This window comes from Suncus etruscus, chromosome X, assembly GCF_024139225.1.
Source record: "Suncus etruscus isolate mSunEtr1 chromosome X, mSunEtr1.pri.cur, whole genome shotgun sequence".
Taxonomy (NCBI): Eukaryota; Metazoa; Chordata; class Mammalia; order Eulipotyphla; family Soricidae; genus Suncus; species Suncus etruscus.
The window spans coordinates 39,693,334-39,714,197 of NC_064868.1; the positions used below are offsets into that span (position 1 = coordinate 39,693,334).

The window sequence follows — 20,864 nt, forward strand, 5'->3', positions numbered from 1 at the left end:
GTCCTCAGAATTGTCATCTTCATTCTCTATGTCTGATGCTGTCCTGCGTTGTTTCCCCATTGTCACACTTTTAATGTGGGTTTTTCTATGTGTTGTGGTGGTATTCTTTGGTTATATGATGCAGGCAGCACACTTCTCTGGCTCTGCCTTTTCTGGATGGGCCGACTTGCCTCTAAGGGCGGGGAGTCCTCTGAGGATGAAGCCTCACGCATAATCAAATCTTAGGCCCGAGCACGCAGCAGAGAAGACAGTCCGGAGAGAAATGCTTGCTTCTGTGATCCAGCACAGTTCTTAGTGTGATTTTTTTCCTTCTTGTTGCGGTGGTGTTCTTTTCTTAGAAAGAGCGCACAGCTGCGTAGGGAAGCGGAGCCAAAGTGCTCTGCTGGAGTTTCTTTTCAGCCCACTCCCAGGAGGTTCACACAAGAGGACAGTAGACAGACACACACAGGCAGCTCTTAAAATTTTTTTACGGTTGGGCCCCACTGGGCAGGCGTAGTTTCATGGAATTTCCCAGCCTGATATCACAAACAGGGGACCCGGCTTCTGCAAAGCCTAGCCGGTTTTCATGTTATGGAGTCCCACCCTGGAATTGGCCTCTGGGAGAGTGAGTTTTCTGGAGTCTCTTTTTGGCCCACTCCCAAGAGGTTCACACAAGAGTACAGTAGACAGACACAGACAGGCAGCACTCACAGTTTCTCACAGTCGGGCCCCACTGGGCAGGTGTCATAACATTCTGTCTTAATCATCTAAAACCAAATGTCCAGATGATTAATTTGTCCCATGCTGTTCTCACCATGTGGTTTACTTCCATAGTCCCAGGCCCCACAGACGGTTTGCTCGCGCTGTTGTTGACCGTGTGGTCCCAGGTCCTGCAGCCCTGGTTCATGCTGTTACACCTTTTTCTGGTATAATTTTTATATTTGTGAGTTTTTGTAGGTTAGACTTGTGTCCTACAATGTGGTCTACCCTGGAGAAATTTTCATGAGTACTTAAGAAGAATTTTACTCTGCATTTTGTGGATGAAACTCCCTGTAAACATTCATTTGCCCTAATTCTTTTAGCTTCTCATTTAGGGTGCTTATGTCTTTGATAGTGTTCTGCCTATTGTATCTGTCTAGTGGCAATAATGGGATGTTGAAAATCTCCCACTACTATGACATATCCATCCACATGCTTTTCTAAGTTTGTGAGCAAATGTCTTACATATTTTACTGGTTCTAAATTTGTTGCAAAAGGTTGATCAGATGGAGCCAGAGTAATGGCACAGCAGTAGGGCATTTGCCTTGCATGTGCTGACCCAGAAAGAGCTGCGGTTTGATCACCTGGTATCTCATATAGCCCTCCAAGCCAGAAGTGATTTCTGAATGCATAGCCAGGAGTAAACCCCAAGCATCACCATCTTTGGCCCAAAATAAAAATAAAGAAAAAGAATAAAAGATATGTCATCAAAGTTAGTACGTCTTGGTTTATTGTTCCCCTAATCAGTAAATAGAGACTATATTTGTCTCTTGGATTTTTTTAAGGTTGAATGCAGTTAGTTCTGTTATAACCATGGCTGTCCTCACTATTATTTTTTCCAGTGGCTTGTATAATTGTTTTCCATTATTTTATTCTGTGCCTGTGTGTATCCTGAACTTTTAAGTTGTATCCTTTAGGCAGAAATTATCTGGGTTTTGTTTCCTAATTAATTCTGCCACTCCGTGTCTTTTAATGGGAGAGTTTAGTCCATTGGCATTTGAGGAAACTATTTACAGAAAGAGCTGTTGTGTCCTTATGTTGCATGGGGTTACTCTAGATTGAAAGTCTATTTCATTCAGTAGTTTGAATGTGTCATTCTGCTCTTTCTTTTTTCTTGGATTATTTCAAATGGAAGACCTGTTTTTATTTTTATGTTTTTCCTTTATACTTGAGGTATTTCTTCTCCCTTACTGCTTTACAGAGTCCATCTCTCTCTGTTTTGTTTTGTTTTTTTTTTTGTTTGTTGTTTTTTTTTGCCATTTGGTTTATTAAGTGTCTTGGTATTATTCTCTCAGGGTCTATTTTGTTTGGAACTTTTTGCCTCATAGATTTGTACAACAACATCTTTCCCAAGGGTAGAAAGTTTTTTTCTATTAGTTTCCTCACTATTTGTTCTTCCCCTTACCCATTTTATTCCTCTTCTAGTATTCCTATAATATGGAGATTATTTCTCTTGTCTGTGTTCATTAAGTGACTTGCATTATCTTGCAGCAATTTGACTCTTCTTTCTTTTTGACTTCTTTATTACTGCTGACTTGTAATTTGTTTTCAAGGTCATGATTGTAATATTCCCTCCGTGTAATTCTACTCTCATGGCTTGCTAACATATTTTTATTTCCTTCAGTTCCATTTGTTTGGATTCTCTTATCTTCAGAAAGTTTCTTCTTTGAGTTGGTTAAATTATTCATCTATAGATTTCTTAATTTTTCAGGCTAAGGATGCTTTGATTTCCATTTCTAAACCATTGACTATTTATTTTAGGTTCTCATCTATAAGGTTTAGGCATTTGGTTGGACTTGGAGATTTGTCAGGCTTTCTCTCCATATCTCCCATTATAGGTATCTTCCTTTGCTTCCTCATTAATCTTTTTATTTTGAGTTCTGAAATGCTTGAGTGTTAGGCGTTTAACGAAGTTATATATTGAATCGTTTGCATGAAATATGGCTAGAAGTATAACTTGATATAAATTGAAATGTCATCGAAAGGACACAATAGCATCTGTACAGTTTGAGAAAAGGAGGATGGGCCCGGAGAGATAGCACAGCGGCGTTTGCCTTGCAAGCAGCCGATCCAGGACCCAAGGTGGTTGGTTCGAATCCCGGTGTCCCATATGGTCCCCCGTGCCTGCCAAGAGCTATTTCTGAGTAGACAGCCAGGAGTAACCCCTGAGCACCGCCGGGTGTGGCCCAAAAAAAAAAAAAAGAGAAAAGGAGGATGGGTGGAAAGGAGGGGAGTTTAAGTAATGGCACTGTGATTCAAAAGGAAGCTGAAGAAAGTCTGCAAAGGAGGCTCTGTTTGCATTTGATGGAGGAAATTAGGACTGGAGTTTCCTTGATCCTGCCCAGAAATAGCGGTGACTGCTTCAGGGTGAAAAGTTTAGCAACATCACTGGGACCCAGAAGAGACTGAGAAAAGGCCCAAGAAGTTAGCCCTATTTGAGTATTATATTATTATATCAAAGGAGAAAATACATACATGATAAAAACTACTGGCACAATTTTATAGTCATATATAATAAAATGTTACTTTAAAGCTAGCAGAATTTAAAGATAATAAAATTTCTACATGTTAAATACCTATAAAGTTTTAATAGTGAAATAATTGTCTGTTGAAATTAAAATTAATAGAAACAAATGCCCATTTTTGTTATAATCATGTTTCTAAAAGTCTTGAAAATATATTAAGAAAAATGTTTAATTTCTTGCAAGTTTTAAATAATATGTTAAATTATATATATTATCCAGTAATGTGTTTAGAAAAATACTGGTGGCTGGGTAAACAGTACAGTGGACAATGCACTTTCTTAAACATGGCTGTTCGTGTTTGATCCCCAATACCACGTGGTGTCCTCCAAGTCTTGCTAGGTATGATCCATTAATATAGAGCCAGACGAGCACAGCTAAATGTGGCCACTAAAAAATATTAAACAATTTACTAAGAAATACTACAAGAATTTGTAAGGGAGGGGTAAATAGATCAGCATATCCAAGATCATGGTCCTGACTGAGACATACAGTAGGCTACAAACTAATTAGAAAATTAACAGTAAATTGATCAAAGAGATAAGCATAAAGGACCTTGGCAAATTCTTCAAAATTTTTTTTTGGTTTGTGGGCCACACCAGGTGACTCTCAGGGGTTGCTCCTGGCTATGCACTCAGAAATCACTCCTGGCTTGGGGAACCATATGAGATGCTGAGGGATCAAATCACAGTCTGTCCTAGGTTAGCACATGCAAGGCAGACGCACTAACACTTGTGCCACCACTCCTGTCCCCCTTTTGGTTTCCTAATATTCTTATGGGGATTAGGGGTATTGAAGGATGAGGGCTGGATTGAACCAAAGTTATTGAATCTTCTTTAGCTTTCTCTCAGTCTGAACATAGGCACAAAGCAGGCATAAAAAGTCCCAGAAGGCAGAACTGGAGGAGATTAAAATCTGTCACTTTACATAAGTAATTAATTTATGGATTTAGAGTTACAGCATTTTCCAGGGCACTTGCTTTGCACATAGTCAAATCAGGTTCAAACTTTGACAGAGTAAGTAGTCTCCTGAGCCCCCACCAGGAAAGAGTCCTGAATACAGAGCCCTGAGCACCGCAGTGTAAACCAAAAACCCAAACCTCCCAAAAATGGAAAAAATAAACCAACCCTAATTAGGTTAGTGAAATAGTACAGGGGTTAAGATGCTTGTTGTGCATGAAGGTGGCTCTAATTAGATCCCCAAAATAAGGTAAAGTCACCTGAGTACCGCTAGGAGTAACCTCGGAGACAGAGCCATGAGTAAACCTTGAGCATTGTTGGAATATTTACATTCTTTATTAAAACTATGATTCTATTAGAAAGTAGTTTTTTAAATGTTATAGTCTTTCTCAGTGGACATTTATTTCAATATATAGTTTGCCATCTTGTCACAAACATGTATATAGACACAACTTATATTTTGCTTAATACCTTAAGTACATTTCTCAAAGTATATTACTATAGAATTCAAGGAAGTAGGAATTGAGAAAAATGGTATGTGTGATTACAAATTTTATCTTTTTTTTTTTACCAAGTAACACCACTACCAAGCAAGTACCCTACTCTGCTAGTGACACAGTTGGGGTCAGCATTATTCAACCTTTTTAGATCTGTGAACTGGCATCTGTCTGCATACTAGTCTAGTGGCTGTTACAACCACTCTGATTTCTAACCTTTTCACACATGTGGACAGCACTGCTCCATGATTAAAAACACTTGAAGACCACTAATTTAGGCTAAAGGAAAAACAAAGAGAAAAACCTAAAATTGGGTGATTTTTAGATATTTTTATCTGACATTTTAAGTATTTTTAAAGAAGAATGTTTTTTTGAAGTCAGAAAAATCACATATTTTTTTAGGAATCCTTGGGAGAGACAGAAGAAGGCATTCATAACTTAGTGTCCTCCCAGTTTTCTACTGACACCCACAGTCTAGCAAGTGGTCTGTTAACTGTATGTAATTCTCTAGTACATGACAGAAATTTTTAATTTCCTTTTCCAATTTTATGCATTTAAAAAGTACATATAAATATTCTGGAGAAATGTATATTAATTGGTTAAATGTCATTATTGTTTCTTATTCTTTATCAACAGAGTTCTTTTCAATATAGTTTCATATAAGCTTTTAAGGTTGTTGGTTTCTTCTCCCTCTTTTCATGGCCTTCAGTCAGACTTTGAAACCTCTTCACTTCTGAAACATCAGTTAAGACCTAAACTGAAAGTTTTTGTAAAAATGTAATTTTGTTCAATGTTTGTTTATTAAAATATTGATGAGAAAAAACATAATTGGGGCTCAGGTTGAACCAATTAATGTTATTTGAGGCCTTCTTTTAAGCATCATTTCACTGTAAGTTGCATTTTTCAAGAAACTATCAACAGCAATAATTTGGACTTAACTCTCAGTTCTTAGCCAATCAATTTCTTGACACAATTTTATCAAAGTTCCCAAACTATATTTAATAAATTTTTAATCAAATTTCTAAAATATGTAACTTATCAGATTCCTCTCCTACTTAAACATCATCAAGCATGTTTTACTGCTTTTAGTCTCACTTCCTATTTAGGTTAATGTTAAGATTTTCTATAAGTGGTAAGCTTTAGGAATCCCATGACCTTTAGCTTACTATGTGTTTGTAAGTCTTTGCTTCTGTGATTTCTGCTTGTTGCTCTAATACACTTTCCATTTTTACCTCTGGGAAACTCTCTTAAAGAATTCTCAAGCCAGATCTGACAGGAAATGGACCTGCCTAAATGTACCTGATGGTGACTCAGACACTGATTTTCCAGTATTTTCATTTCCTTTTTTAAAAAAATTATCTTTATTGTAACCAAAGTGAATTACGAATCTTTCATAGTAATATTTAAAGTACATAGTGACAATAGATCAGGTCAATTTCCACCACCAGTGTTGTCCTCCCTTACCAGTTTTCCCAGCATGCATCCCATATCTTCCTCCTTTGGCCCCCCCCCCCCGCTAGTATAACCGGTCCCCTCTGTGTATAACATGTTATAGAATGTGTATCAATTCTGTTGTCATTGACTTTGGGTTTAGTGTTTATGTCTGACCATTTTTTATTTCCATTCAATGTTCATAGGACGGTTTAGTCCTCATACCATCCATTTTCCCTGTCAATTTATGAGGCAGAACAAGATGATTCAAGTTATATGGTTCTGTTGAAAAAAAAAGTAAAGTAAAACTTGGAGAAGCCATTCTACAGATTATAAATATCATTTAAAAAAGAAAAAGGAAAAAGAAAATAATATAATGAAAAAACCATCAACAAAACACCTCCAAACTGCCAACAACAGCAAAAAAAAAACCCAACAACCAAATAATAGCCATGAGAACAAAAATAAATGAAGGAGGGCTGATGTGGCAAGGTTTTGTGCTTTTATTGTGTGTGCATAGGCATAATAAATATTGGGGAAATTAGAAAGGGAATTTCTTTGGCCTAAAAGATACATCCTTGAAGCACACTGTAATGGGAACAACTACAGGCTCTGTACATGTTTGTTTTCACACCCCAAGGTCTTTTTTCTGGTGTCAGGGAACTTTTGATTCAGTTATGGATGATAAAATCAGGCCTCTGTAGCTAGATATCTTGGTATTGCACAGGATATAGGATGAAATCTAGGATAGACTCTTTCTTTATAGTTCTAGCAGTTCTGTTCCATCGTTGTTGTAATCAGCCTTCTGTAAATTGTGGTCTTGGGAATTGAACTGACCCTAGGCCAAAGACTAGGATAGAGTCTTTCATTATGGTTCCAAAAGTTCTGCTCAGTCGCAGCTGTCAAAAGTTCTTGTATTAATTATTAATTAAAAAGTCCTAGTAGTGGATGGATGGATGGATGGATGGATGGATGGATGGATGGATGGTGTGGCCTTTCTCAGCCAGCCTGGTGCCTGTAGCCCCTATGGCCTGGCAGGTTTGTATGTATCAGGGTAACAGTGAAGAAATGACCCACAGCAGTCAGATAAAGTTTCAGAAGTCACCCAGCTTTATTACAAGGTTCTAACCACCATGTATATGGTTTGGATTGTGAGGCCTTTATCGGCCTGGCCCAGTGCTAGCACCCCTATGGCCTGGTAGTCTGTAGGTATCAGGGTAACATAGAGAAAATGACCCACAGCAGTCAGATGAAGGTTCAGGAGTGATAGATCTATATTACAAGGCTCAAACCACCATGCACATATTCCTCACATGGCCTCTAAACTAACCATCCTCTCTACACTCAACGTGTGACTCTTCTATACCTGCTGCATCTTCCTTCCTTCTGCTTCTGTCTCACCACTCCCCAGGTCTATCTATTTAATTACCAACCACAGACCCCTTCCAGCTGGGGGAGGGTATCTGGATAAGACTAGTATTTGGCCTTGGGGAGCGGTAACAAATCAGATCTCGAACAAGTTACTGCATAAATCCTAGGCCGAAGCCTAGGCTAAGATATTTCCTATTGGTGCCAGGATAAGTTCTGCCCAGTCACGTTTGTCAAAGTCAGTTTTCTGTAGTTAATGGTCTTGTTTTTTGCACAGATCAAAGGACGACGTGTCTTTTGATTTCATCTTACTATTATTTTCCTTTCTTGAAGCTATACTTGACAAATGTTATGGTATGTGTTATAATATGATGAAGATGGCAATTTTTCCAGATTTATCTCTTTCAGATACATCTCCAATTAACCAGATGTTCTCTTTTAAAGAATAAGCTTATCAAAATCAAAATATTCCTAAGAAGGAATAGTCTAAATATTAGAATCTCAGATCCCAGTCAAAAGACACTTGGTTCCCAATGATTTATTCCTAATGAGATACCTTTATAATAAATATCTTTTAAAGGACACTTTAGTTTGGCAAAGAGCATAAAATTTAGTTTTCAAAACGTTGCTCTAACTCCCTCATTTCTCTCATACTTCAACATATATAAATTGTCGAATTTTCTTCTATCAATAAAATAACTTTATTATAACTGATTGTCATTGGAAATGTATCAATAAAGAGAAAAATGTGGCATCACTAGAACACAGTGCTATTTAAAGATGGTTTTAATTTAATGAAATTTACTTAGACTTACAAGCAGGGATAGAGTGATAGTACAGTGGTTACAGTAATTGCCTTCAAACAGCCAATCTGAGTTCAATCCCTGGCACCCTATATGTTTTCCCAAGACCACCAGGAATAATAACTGAGTGTAGAACAGATAGTAAGCCCCAAGCATCACTGGTTGTGACCACATTCCCTGGCCCCAAGGAGAAAGGAATATGTGAAGGCAAAAAACGAAAGGGATGGTGTTTGAGAGAACACAGCTTTCTCCAAAGTGAAAAAAGTAAGCAGTATGAGAAAGATACATGCTCAAGGGAGAATATGAACTTAAAAAAAGCCATTATCTTGTTTTCTAAGTATTAGTGATGTCAACAATTTTTGGTAAGCCCTATTCTTCTCTTGTTCTAGTAGCCCTTGAACCACACAGCCTAGTCAGGAACCAGTACCTTTGCACCAACTGGAACAGAAACATAAAGTGTTATCTTTTAACAAAGCTTCTGGTGCTTCAGTGATTCTATCACAACAGTAAAAAGTGAAACAATCAAACTAGCCCATTTGTTCATAATTAGCTCTAAAAATCTTAATGATTTTAATGTGTAAATCTCCCACTTGAAAAATAATGTATGAAAAATGATAATGTTCCATTCCTAACCATCCTCTAATAATCTTCCTAGTGTTGTGTGTGTGTCAGGCTCTGCATGACTTGTCATTTTTTAGAATATATTGGCCATCATCACCTTTAATTCCTATACCACATGGTTTGCCATGCATTATTCTTTGGTTACAGCAACTGCCAAAATCACTTTTACACATTATGGAATATCAGTGAAAAGAGCAAAGAAAGGTCAGATGGATAGTACAGTGGATAAGTGTTTGCCTTGCACATGGCTGACCCAGATTTGAACCCAAACCATATAGATTCCCTTAAGTCTTAACAGGAATGATTCCTGAGAATAGAGTCAAGAGTAAGGCAACATACTGCTGGGATTTTTCCCTCACAAAGATAATGTATTATGATATATGAGTTCGGGGAGATAGCGCAGTGATAGGGCATTTGCCTTGGATGAGGCATACCCAGGATGAACCTAATTAGATTCCTGGCATCCCATGTGGTCCTCTGAGCTTGCCAGGAGTGATTTCTGAGCACAATTCCAGGAATAACTCCTGAGCATTGCTGGGTGTGTCCCCAAACCAATCAATTAATAAATAAATAAACTACTTTTTAAAAAGTATAATTTATTACTTTATAATATATTATATAATATTAATATATACAATAACATACATACAATATATTTTATATATACAATATATATTTATATATAATATATATAATATATACAATATGTACTATATAATATATACAATATATTCCATCTATGATATATTATATATTTTATATATTATATATAGTATAATATATTGTTATATTATATATTATATTATATATTATATATATTATATGACATATATAATATATAATATAATACATATTACATAATTATACATATAACATAATTATGTATATTATATATTATGTAAATGTGTAATATATTATATATTATATGTCATATAATATACATTATTACATATTGTGTATATTGTATAAAATATATATTATATATGTGATATATATTATACATTATTATATAATATATTATGTATTATATAAACATATTATATATGTTATATGTTATATATTATATATAATATAATATGTTATATAATATAATATATAATAATATATATCATATTATATATTATGTATAATATTATGTGTATATAATACATATTATATAATATATAGTATAATATGTATTATGTTATATATAATATACAATAATATATATAACACCACATAGCAGCAATGGTCCAGGATTGCTCTTTGTGATAGTCAGGGAAATGTGCAATGCTGAGTATCCTCAGACACTGCCTTTTTCATGCAAAATGTGCTCTAGACCACTGGGCTATCTACAAGCCATAAAGTAATATTTATTATTGATAATTATAAATTTGCATGGTGATTTATAGATTTAACTGTGTTTCCCTTGAAAACTCAATATACCTAGTAGTTCTCCTATGAGTTCACTATAATGGTTTAGGGTGCTTTGTAATAGTTTTGGAAATTAGACCTAATTAGACCTAGAACATTTTTAGAAAAACAACTCTCATACAAATATCTTCTTTATATCCAGAACAGTCAAGTGATTTAAATGCAATTACATTTTTAAAGGGCTTGCTGAGATTGTACAAAAGTGAAGGCACTTGACTCACATGCTGCATGGAACACCCATTACTGCCAGAAGTGACTCCTGAGCACTAAAAGCAGTAGCCCCGAAACTCAAAATAAATGCAATGAAGTTTAAAAATCACTGCTCAAAGCACACTTGTTAATGAAAATTCTGTTGTTACTTGTTTTATAAAAGGGAAATAAATTAGACTACTCAGTATCTCCAACAATTCAAATTACTATAAATTTTTTGCTTTGCTCTTTCTCTCACTGTAGCTTACAAGAGATACTAGCCACATCACCCATATCCTAGTCTTTTGTAAATATCATCTCTGAGCAATTAAAAGAACGACTGCAAAAACAGAAAAAAAGCTCTTTGTATTCCTCATTATCCTTAATTCCTAGTGGTTCACAGGCAGGGCTTTGGAAACTACAGGGTTACTAATAAAAGCCTCCCAGGTGGTCTTATGTGACAGTTGGGTTGCTAAGATACAATTTGTCCTTCTGGTACCAAAGAATAATTTTGTTACATCTCATTGAAAATATGTCTTATGTTATTGGTATCTTGTGAGCAGTTTTTTTATTCTGATAGAGTTACACTGTTTATCTTTTTATAGGTGGGTATATTAATTCATTATTGGGTGTTCTATTCTGTGGATTTCTATTTTACAGAGATATACAAAATTGGTTGCTATTCCACAGAGGGTCTTACATTACCTATGTGGTCATACAGCTCTTAGTGGAGGAAGTCAACAGCTGTTTCTTTTTATTTTTTTTATTTAAACACCTTGATTACATACATGATTGTGTTTGGGTTTCAGTCATGTAAAGAACACCACCCATCACCAGTGCAACATTCCCATCACCAATGTCCCAAGTCTCCCTCCTCCCCACCCGACCCCCGCCTGTACTCTAAACAGGCTCTCCATTTCCCTCATACATTCTCATTATTAGGACAGTTCAAAATGTAGTTATTTCTCTAACTAAACTCATCACTCTTTGTGGTGAGCTTCCTGAGGTGAGCTGGAACTTCCAACGCTTTTCTCTTTTGTGTCTGAAAATTATTGCAAGAATGTCTTTCATTTTTCTTAAAACCCATAGATGAGTGAGACCATTCTGCGTTTTTCTCTCTCTCTCTTACTTATTTCACTCAGCATAATAGATTCCGTGTACATCCATGCATAGGAAAATTTCATGACTTCATCTTTCCTGACAGCTGCATAATATTCCATTGTGTACATGTACCACAGTTTCTTTAGCCATTCGTCTGTTGAAGGGCATCTTGGTTGTTTCCAGAGTCTTGCTATGGTAAATAGTGCTGCAATGAATATAGGTCTAAGGAAGGGGTTTTCTATTGTATTTTTGTGTTCCTAGGGTATATTCCTAGGAGTGGTATAGCTGGATCGTATGGGAGCTCGATTTCCAGTTTTTGGAGGAATCTCCATATGGCTTTCCATAAAGGTTGAAATAGACGGCATTCCCACCAGCAGTGGATAAGAGTTCCTTTCTCTTCACATCCCCGCCAACACTGTTTATTCTCATCCTTTGTGATGTGTGCCATTCTCTGTGGTGTGAGGTGGTATCTCATCATTGTTTTGATTTGCATCTCCCTGATGATTAGTGATGTGGAGCACTTTTTCATGTGTCTTTTGGCCATTTGTATTTCTTCTTTGTCAAAGTGTCTGTTCATTTCTTCTCCCCATTTTTTGATGGGATTAGATGTTATTTTCTTGTAAAGTTCTGTCAGTGGCTTGTATATTTTGGAGATTAGCCCCTTATCTGATGGGTATTAGGTAAATAATTTCTCCCACTCAGTGGGTGGTTCTTGTATCCTGGGCACTATTTCCTTTGAGGTGCAGAAGCTTCTCAGCTTAATAGATTCCCATCTGTTAATCTCTGCTTTCACTTCTTGGAGAGTGCAGTTTCCTCCTTGAAGATGCCTGTAATGTCCTGGAGTGTTTTGCCTATGTGCTGCTCTATATATCTTATGGTTTGGGGGCTGATATCGAGGTCTTTAATCCATTTGGATTTTACCTTCGTACATGATGTTAGCTGGGGGTCTAAGTTCAATTTTTTGCAAGTGGCTATCCAATTGTGCCAACACCACTTGTTGAAGAGGCTTTCCCTGCTCCATTTAGGATTTCCTGCTTCTTTATCAAAAATTAGGTGATTGTATGTCTGGGGAACATTTTCTGAGTATTCAAGCCTATTCCACTGATCTGAGGGCCTGTCCTTATTCCAATACCATGCTGTTTTGATAACTATTGCTTTGTAGTACAGTTTAAAGTTGGGGAAAGTAATTCCTCCCATATTCTTTTTCCCAATGATTGCTTTAGCTATTCTACGGTGTTTATTGTTCCAAATGAATTTCAAAAGTGCCTGATCCAATTCTTTGAAGAATCTCATGGGTATCTTTAGAGGAATAGCATTAAATCTGTATAATGCCTTGGGGAGTATTGCCATTTTGATGATGTTTATCCTGCCAATCCATGAGCAGAGTTTATGTTTCCATTTCCGTGTGTCCTCTCTTATTTCTTGGAGCAGAGTTTTATAGTTTTCTTTGTATAGGTCCTTCACATTTTTAGTCAAGTTGATTCCAAGATATTTGAGTTTGTGTGGCACTATTGTGAATGGGGTTGTTTTCTTAATGTCCATTTCATCCTTATTACTATTGGTGTATAGAAAGGCCATTGATTTTTGTGTGTTAATTTTGTAGCCTGCCACCTTGCTATATGAGTCTATTTTTTCTAGAAGCTTCTTGGTAGAGTCTTTAGGGTTTTCTAAGTAGAGTATCATGTCATCTGCAAACAGTGAGAGCTTGACTTCTTCCTTTATTATCTGGATTCCCTTGATATCTTTTTCTTGCCTAATTGCTACAGCAAGTACTTCCAGTGCTATGTTGAATAGGAGTGGTGAGAGAGGACAGCCTTGTCTTGTGCCAGAATTTAGAGGGAAGGCTTTTAGTTTTTCTCCATTGAGGATAATATTTGCCACTGGCTTGTGGTAGATGGCCTTAACTATATTGAGAAAGGTTCCTTCCATTCCCATCTTGCTGAGAGTTTTGATCAAGCATCGGTGTTGTAACTTATCAAATGCTTTCTCTGCATCTATTGATACGTTCATGTGGTTTTTATTTTTTTGTTATTGATGTTGTGTATTATGTTGATAGATTTACAGATGTTAAACCATCCTTGCATTCCTGGGATGAAACCTACTTGATCATAGTGGATGATCTTCTTAATGAGGCATTGAATCCTATTTGCCAGGATTTTGTTGAGGATCTTTACATCTGCATTTATCAACGATATTGGTCTGTAATTTTCTTTTTTTTTTTGTAGCATCTCTGTCTGGTTTAGGTATCAAGGTGATGTTGGCTTCATAAAAGCTATTTGGAAGTGTTTTTATTTGTTCAATTTCATGAAAGAGTCTTGCCAGTATTGGTAGTAGTTCCTCTTGGAAAGTTTGAAAGAATTCATTAGTGAATCCATCTGGGCCTGGACTTTTGTTTTTCGGCAGACATTTGATTACCATTTTAATTTCATCAATGGTGATGGGGGTGTTTAGATATGCTACATGTTTTTTTTTTACTTTCTCCTATCATACATGCTCTTGTTAGTTCTGCAGCTATGGCTCCCCAGAGACTAGTGGAATGCTATCTATCTATGGGTGTCAGAGGAGCTCGCATTTCCTACTGACACCAATTTTGAAATGATCTCTCCTTTGCCTCAATTAGTACATTTTAGATCTGAAAGCCCATCTACCTTAAGTCCCCCACTATAAAGGTAAAATGCTACAGGGATGAGGAGTCGAGGTGTATAAAATGATGCCTGTAGATGTATGCTCCTGACCTCACTCATGTTGGCTTAGGGTGGTTTGAAAAGCAGGGATCAGAGGTATCCGAAGGAAGGCCTTCAGGAGCGACTGCAGTGAGAAGACTTCTTGTATTATTAGGGTAGAAAGAGTACTTAAATAGTTACACAGCTAATAGGATTTACCTGCCTTGTGTGGGAAACATGAACAAAGAAAAGGGAAGGTCCTTATTAGTCAGTTGTATGTGAGCATATCATGTACATTGATGTGACCTATGTGACTGTTAGAATGTGACCTAGGTTACTGGAAGAATGTTACCTATGTTACCAGGGGAACATGACCATCATGTCCGGGAGGAAGCACAGGAGGTGAGCTCCATTACATGTCAGATGTTTGCTTTAATAGAGGCTCATCTCCTTCTTCCCCAGCTGGAATGTGGCTGCCTTGGCCTAGAGGGGGGTCTCCTTTTAGAAGCAGTTCAACGGGGCATGAGAGTGTGCCCTGGTAGAGCAGTGATCTCAACAGGGTCCAAGCCTGTCTGTAAATGGCCCCAGATATATCTCCTCCTCTTTTATGATATTGATTTTAAACTGGCTCTCTGCCTCTATATTCATTGGGCAAAGAATAAACAATGATTATTCACTAACTTTTTAAAAGTGGTCCTTCTTCTCTTACCAAGTTTCCTGCTTTGCTTACTCATCTGTGATTTGTCCTCTCTAGTGTTTGGATTTAATATACTACCAAAAAAACAAGGCTTTTGTTTGTTTTTGTTTATTCTCACGCTGCATATCCATGGGTTTTTGTTGTTGTTTTTAAATAAATGTGATACTTAAATGAAAGGAGTGAAGAGGAGGGTTCTGTGAAGAGATGATTAAACTGAGACTGGATACATCTTTTTATCTTGTTTATTCCAGACCAGCCTTAACAGCATGATGAGCGTTTACAGTGAAACAGGAGATTTTGGTAATGTGAAGGTTAGTGGTGAGATCCTTCTGCATATTAGCTACTGTTACAGAACTGGAGGACTATTCATTTTTGTGAAGCATTGCAGAAATCTGGCCATAGGAGATGAAAAGAGACAGAGGACAGATGCGTAAGTATATGGTTTATTCTGTAGATTTTTTTCCAGTCACTGCTTTATTTGTTACTTTTTCACAAGAGTCTTAGAATTTTTTTGGAGGGGGCTCTATACTCACAGATAAACCCGTGGCACTCAGGTGCCCTCACCAATGAAGTCAGTGACCTGTACTCACCCTGTTCGGGTGTATCCAGAACACTACAGTCTCTCAGCTTCCTTTGGGAATTCTGTGCTGGGGTTGGTCTTAAACTGACAGCATTCAGGCACCCTCAGCAATGATGTGACAAACCAGACTTACCCTGTTCAGGCGTGTTCAGGGCATCTCAGTCTCTCAGCTTCTTTTAGGTATTATGTGCTGGGGTTGGTCTCAAACGCATGGCATTCAGGTGCCCTCAACAATGATGTTGGCGACCTGGACATCTCAGGGCACCTCAGTCTTTCAGCTTCCTTCCAGAACTTTTAGATTATACTTATGGTATAATATAATATGTCATTCATGGTATGTATCAACTAATGTCATCCTTACAGTACCAAGAGTTGTAACTGTCTCAGGATGACTAGTAAGAAATCTGAGGCAGAAAAAATAAACAATTTAAGTTCAAGAAAACCAGTCAGTGAGACATATGATGATTAAGGCCAGGTGATTCTAATCCAAAGCTCATACTTTACCACGATGTTGCTTGTCTTATTATATAGATAGAGCACAGTCACTTTAGCTCTGTCTAATGCTTACTGGTCAGTTCTCTTTACCTTTTTTATTTGAGGTGCAGACCACACAAGGTTATACGCAGGGCTTGCTCCTGTCCCAGGGCTAAGATCACTCTTATCAAACTCAGGAGACCATATGTGGTACTAGGAATCTAACCAGGAACAACCACATAAAGGCTAGCACTCTTCCCACTGTACTATTTCTTTGTCCCTCTATTTACATTGTTATTTTCTGAAGTCTCTGAATAATCCTTTGAATACTCCCCAATAATCGCTTTTTTTTTTCACCATCTACAGGTATGTCAAGGCATATCTTCTTCCTGATAAGTCCAGAAACAATAAGCGCAAGACCAAAATCAGAACAGGCACCAATCCAGAATTTAATGAAACACTAAAGGTACCTTTTGTATTATCTCAAAATATTTCACTGTTCCACTGATTTAGAAGTTCCTAACTTTTGCATGTCAATGTTTATGTGGTCTTTAGAATAGTTAAATTTGTACAAGTTATTCTAATACTTCAAACTATTCACACAGTTTTTGGCAAAAAGAAAAATGGATATTATTCTGGTTATATCTGTTGCTACTAAAATTACATCTTATTTAGAGATGAACCAGAAAACATATCTGTGCTGCTATATCATGTTGGAAATGATATTTCGTCCTTAGGAAAACTGTTCTTTTAAGTTCTTCTTAAAAAAATTCATCACAGTTTTGACAATAACTTAGCAGGTCACTTTGTTACCTTCATTGCTCTGCTAACACATTTTGAACATGTGCTGTTTCTAAATAGGGATTTAAAATATGGTTAAATTTAGTTGTATGATTAATGAATAGCAACTATAAAATTTGGATTTTTAAAAATTAAAATGGTGATTACATTTTTATACATATTTGGAACTTATTTAAAATACTCTAATCTCTATATGTATTTCTTACTGAGTTTCAGCAAAATGATTTGTTTTTTTCATTGGGTTCTTACAAGGCAGATGATTTAAAAGATGGTGGAAGTAATTTTCAACCTGTCTTGCAATTCAAATAGGCCCTTATTGTGGAAGACAGTGTTGTGCATTTCTTTTTCAGTACACAATCAGCCACACACAGCTGGAAACAAGAACTCTGCAGCTTTCAGTCTGGCACTATGATCGATTTGGACGTAACAGCTTCCTAGGCGAGGTGGAGATTCCTTTTGATTCATGGAACTTTGAAAACACAAAAGAGAAGTGGTTTGCACTTCAACCCAAGGTAGGAAATGATTCCATATTAGTCAGCTATGCAACTAGACAAAGAGAATAAGATGGTTGTCACAAATTGAAAGAATCAGATTTTTACTTTTGAAAATAGCAGACCGAACAGATTAGCAAGTTGAATATTGGCATAATAAAATACAGAATATCTATGTAATGCAAGTCACATAGTAATATGTATTATTAATTTGATTTACTAAAAATCATTATTTAAAGGTTTCCACAGAAATTATAGAAATATGCTATTTTGATCTTATTAGAGAAAAATTCTTCATTTATACATAGACAAAACCAAATCTACAGTAAAAGTTGTATGTCAAAATATTTTTCATAAAACAGATCTTGTCTTGGTTCACATGATGAAGTGGCAATAACTGAAGTATCTTATTTTTATGTTTTTTTAAAATAAATTCTTTAATTGAACCACAATAAGATAGTTACAATGTTGTTCATGATTGGGTTTCATAATTTACAACAATTTTCACTGGTGCATTTTTTCTAAAACTAGTATCTCCAGTTTCTCTCTCACATTCTCTGCTACCCTCTCCCCTGCTTGCCTCCATGGCAGATAATTTTCTTCTTTTTATCTTTTCTATTTTTTAACTCTTAGACATTGTGGTTTGAAATATTGTTACTGAATGGGTATTATGCATATCCCTTTATCCTCTTTCAGCACACTGTTCCTGTACAAAGTGATTATTTCCAACTATCATACTAATAATGGTACCATCTCTGCCTTAACTGCATTCCCATTCTGTAGTGGCAAGCTTCCTACTATGCATTGGATCTCCTAGCCTCTGTATCTATTGTCCCTAGACATTAATACCATTCTATGTTTATGTCCCACAAATAAATTTAAACATTGTATGTCATATCCCGCTCTTGTTTTCAAATTTCTACTTAGAGATTCATAACCTGGGTCTTGAGATCCATTGATAAAAGTCATTGTAAAACTAGTTTTAGAATGAAATGCCAACATAATATATTATAAATTAGATCAACACTATCTTAGATTTATTTGATATAACAGTAGTTTTTATAATTTTACAATAATCTGAAGTGCTGAACACAGGACAGATTTATGAAAACAAAAATTATTTTTATGAAAATGTATGAAATAATGTTCAACTCTGGTTTTATAACTATTTTTGCATAAATAACATAATTTTGGGGCCTTGGTGATCTTATTATTATTTTAATATCTTTATTTAAGCACCATAATTACAAACATGTTTATAGTTAGGTTTTAATTATAAAAAATGAACATTACCAGTGCAATATTCCGACCACCAATGCCCTATATTTCCCTCCTCCTCCACTCCCTGTGTGTATTTGAGACAGCCTATTACTTGCCTTGCTCACTATCATTGTAATGGTAGTTGTTAGTGTAGTTATTTCTCTAACACCACTTACCACTCTTTCTGGTAATATTCATATCATGAGCTAGTCATGCTAGCCCTTATCTCTATTTTCTCTAGGTATTCTTACAATAATGTCTTTTGTTTTTCTTAAATTCCATAGATTATTGAGACTATTCTGTGCTTATCTATATCCCTATGACTTACTACACTCAGTAGAAGGACAGTAGTTTGAATCCTGGCATCCCATATGGTTCACAGAGCCTGCCAGGAGGTATTTCTGAGTGTAGAGCCAGGAGTAAACCCTGAACGCTGCCAGGTGTGACCCAAAAATAAAAAAATTATAAAAACAAATAAACACATATAATTAGGTCTTGAGTAATATTAAAATAAAATATAACAGAAATCATAAAATATAGGATAACTACTATCTAACAAATATGATAGAGGAAGTACAAATTAAAAACAAATCAATCTGCAATAGCATAGCATTTCCTTCTTATTAAATAAAAGAATGAGTACTGCTTCTGGATTCCTGGTGGTGAGTGACAAGCAAAGAAGACTCCATCAGAAAAAGCTCTCAACAGTCCAGGGCACACTTTGGATTGTCTCCACCCACAAGGATGGGGACTAGTTCCTGCCTGTGTTTGGGCTAAAGGGGACTAAAGGGGCACCTGTGACTGCTTCCTATTTTGCAGTGGTAAGTGACAAGCAAAGAAGTCCCCTGCAATAAAAAAGAGTGGCTGCTCCACTTAGCTCCACAGCCATACACACACATATTCTAGAACATGAACCTCATCACAACACGTAGTAAGAACTACACTTCAAGCTTGGCAGTGAGGAAACAACGCAGAAAAACAGCCTGCATAAAAAAATAAAGATGGCATCTCTGATGATCCACAAAATACCAACCACCTAATTAGCCACTCAGATAAGGAGTTTAGAATATAAATGTGGAGGATGATTGTAGAACTCAAAGTAAGTATAGATCTATCTGAACAGACCACAAAGATAGAAACCAGAAAACTCCAAATTGAAACAATGGGAGAGAATAACTTAGTAGAAGACATGAAAAACTCTATGGAAAGCCTCTCTAACAGAATAACAGCAGCTGAGTGCAGAATTAGTGAGCTTGAAGATGAGATAAATAACAACTCCATACATCAAAAGAGATTGAAAAAGAACCTTAAAGCAAATGATCAGACAATGGAAAAAATACTCAAAGATTGTGAACAGATAAAAATAGAAGTCCTAGACAAGTTCAACAGAAACAATATAAGAATAATTGGAGTCACAGAAACCAAGAAAGAAAGTCCCCAGGAATAATCAGCAGTCAAGGATATCATTTGTAGAGCAACTCCGAGAGCTAAAAACTGTATGCAATCGAATCCTGCACACCCGAATAGTACTAGCTAAAAGAAACCCAAAGAAAAGCACCCCAAGACACATCCTAATCAAAACAATGAATCCCACAGATAAGGTTACAATACTGAAAGCAGCAAGATCAAAAAGGGAAATTACATTCAAAGGAGCTTCCTTAAGATTTACAGCAGACCTGTCACAAGAAATCCTCAAGGTCAGAAAGCAGTGGTGTGATATAATGACAAAGCACAACAAAATAAATGCTTCACATAGAATATTACACACAGCCTGACTCACTTTCAAGTTTAAAGGAAGTATACATTGCTTGACAAACAACAGCTCAGAAACTTTACAGACTCAAAACCAGCCATAAAAGAAAAGCTGAAAGATCTACTTTAAAGAAAGTCGAACAGACACACAAGGATCTACACAAGGATGACACTAAATCCCGTGACTATTATATCTCTCAATGTCAGTGGACTAAGTGCAACTCTTAAAAGACAAACAGTGGTAAAATGGATCAAAAAACTAAATCCAACGTTTTGTTTTCTACAAGAAACACACCTGAATATTCAGAAGCATAGACTCAAAATCAAAGGCTGGAGAAAAACCATCTAACAAACCAAATAAAATCCTTCAAAAAAGCTGGAATGGTCATATTAGTATCAGATGAAACAAACTTTAAACTCAGAAAAGTTATAAGGGACAAAGATGGTCAATTTGTACTCATCAAAGGATATCTACAATAAGTAGTAAACACACTCATATCAGAT

At 36.2% G+C, this 20,864-nt stretch overlaps 1 protein-coding gene across 1 annotated transcript in view; it reads left to right on the top strand.

Annotated features, from left to right (window-relative positions):
- The window catches only part of SYTL5 (synaptotagmin like 5), a 438,357-nt gene that overhangs the window by 382,208 nt on the left and 35,285 nt on the right, over window positions 1-20,864 (top strand). Inside the window, exons 10-13 of the mRNA XM_049767126.1 lie at window positions 5,119-5,211; window positions 15,254-15,432; window positions 16,423-16,522; window positions 17,208-17,369. Of these exons, the coding sequence (XP_049623083.1) occupies window positions 5,119-5,211; window positions 15,254-15,432; window positions 16,423-16,522; window positions 17,208-17,369 (534 nt within the window). The remainder of the gene's footprint in view (window positions 1-5,118; window positions 5,212-15,253; window positions 15,433-16,422; window positions 16,523-17,207; window positions 17,370-20,864) is intronic.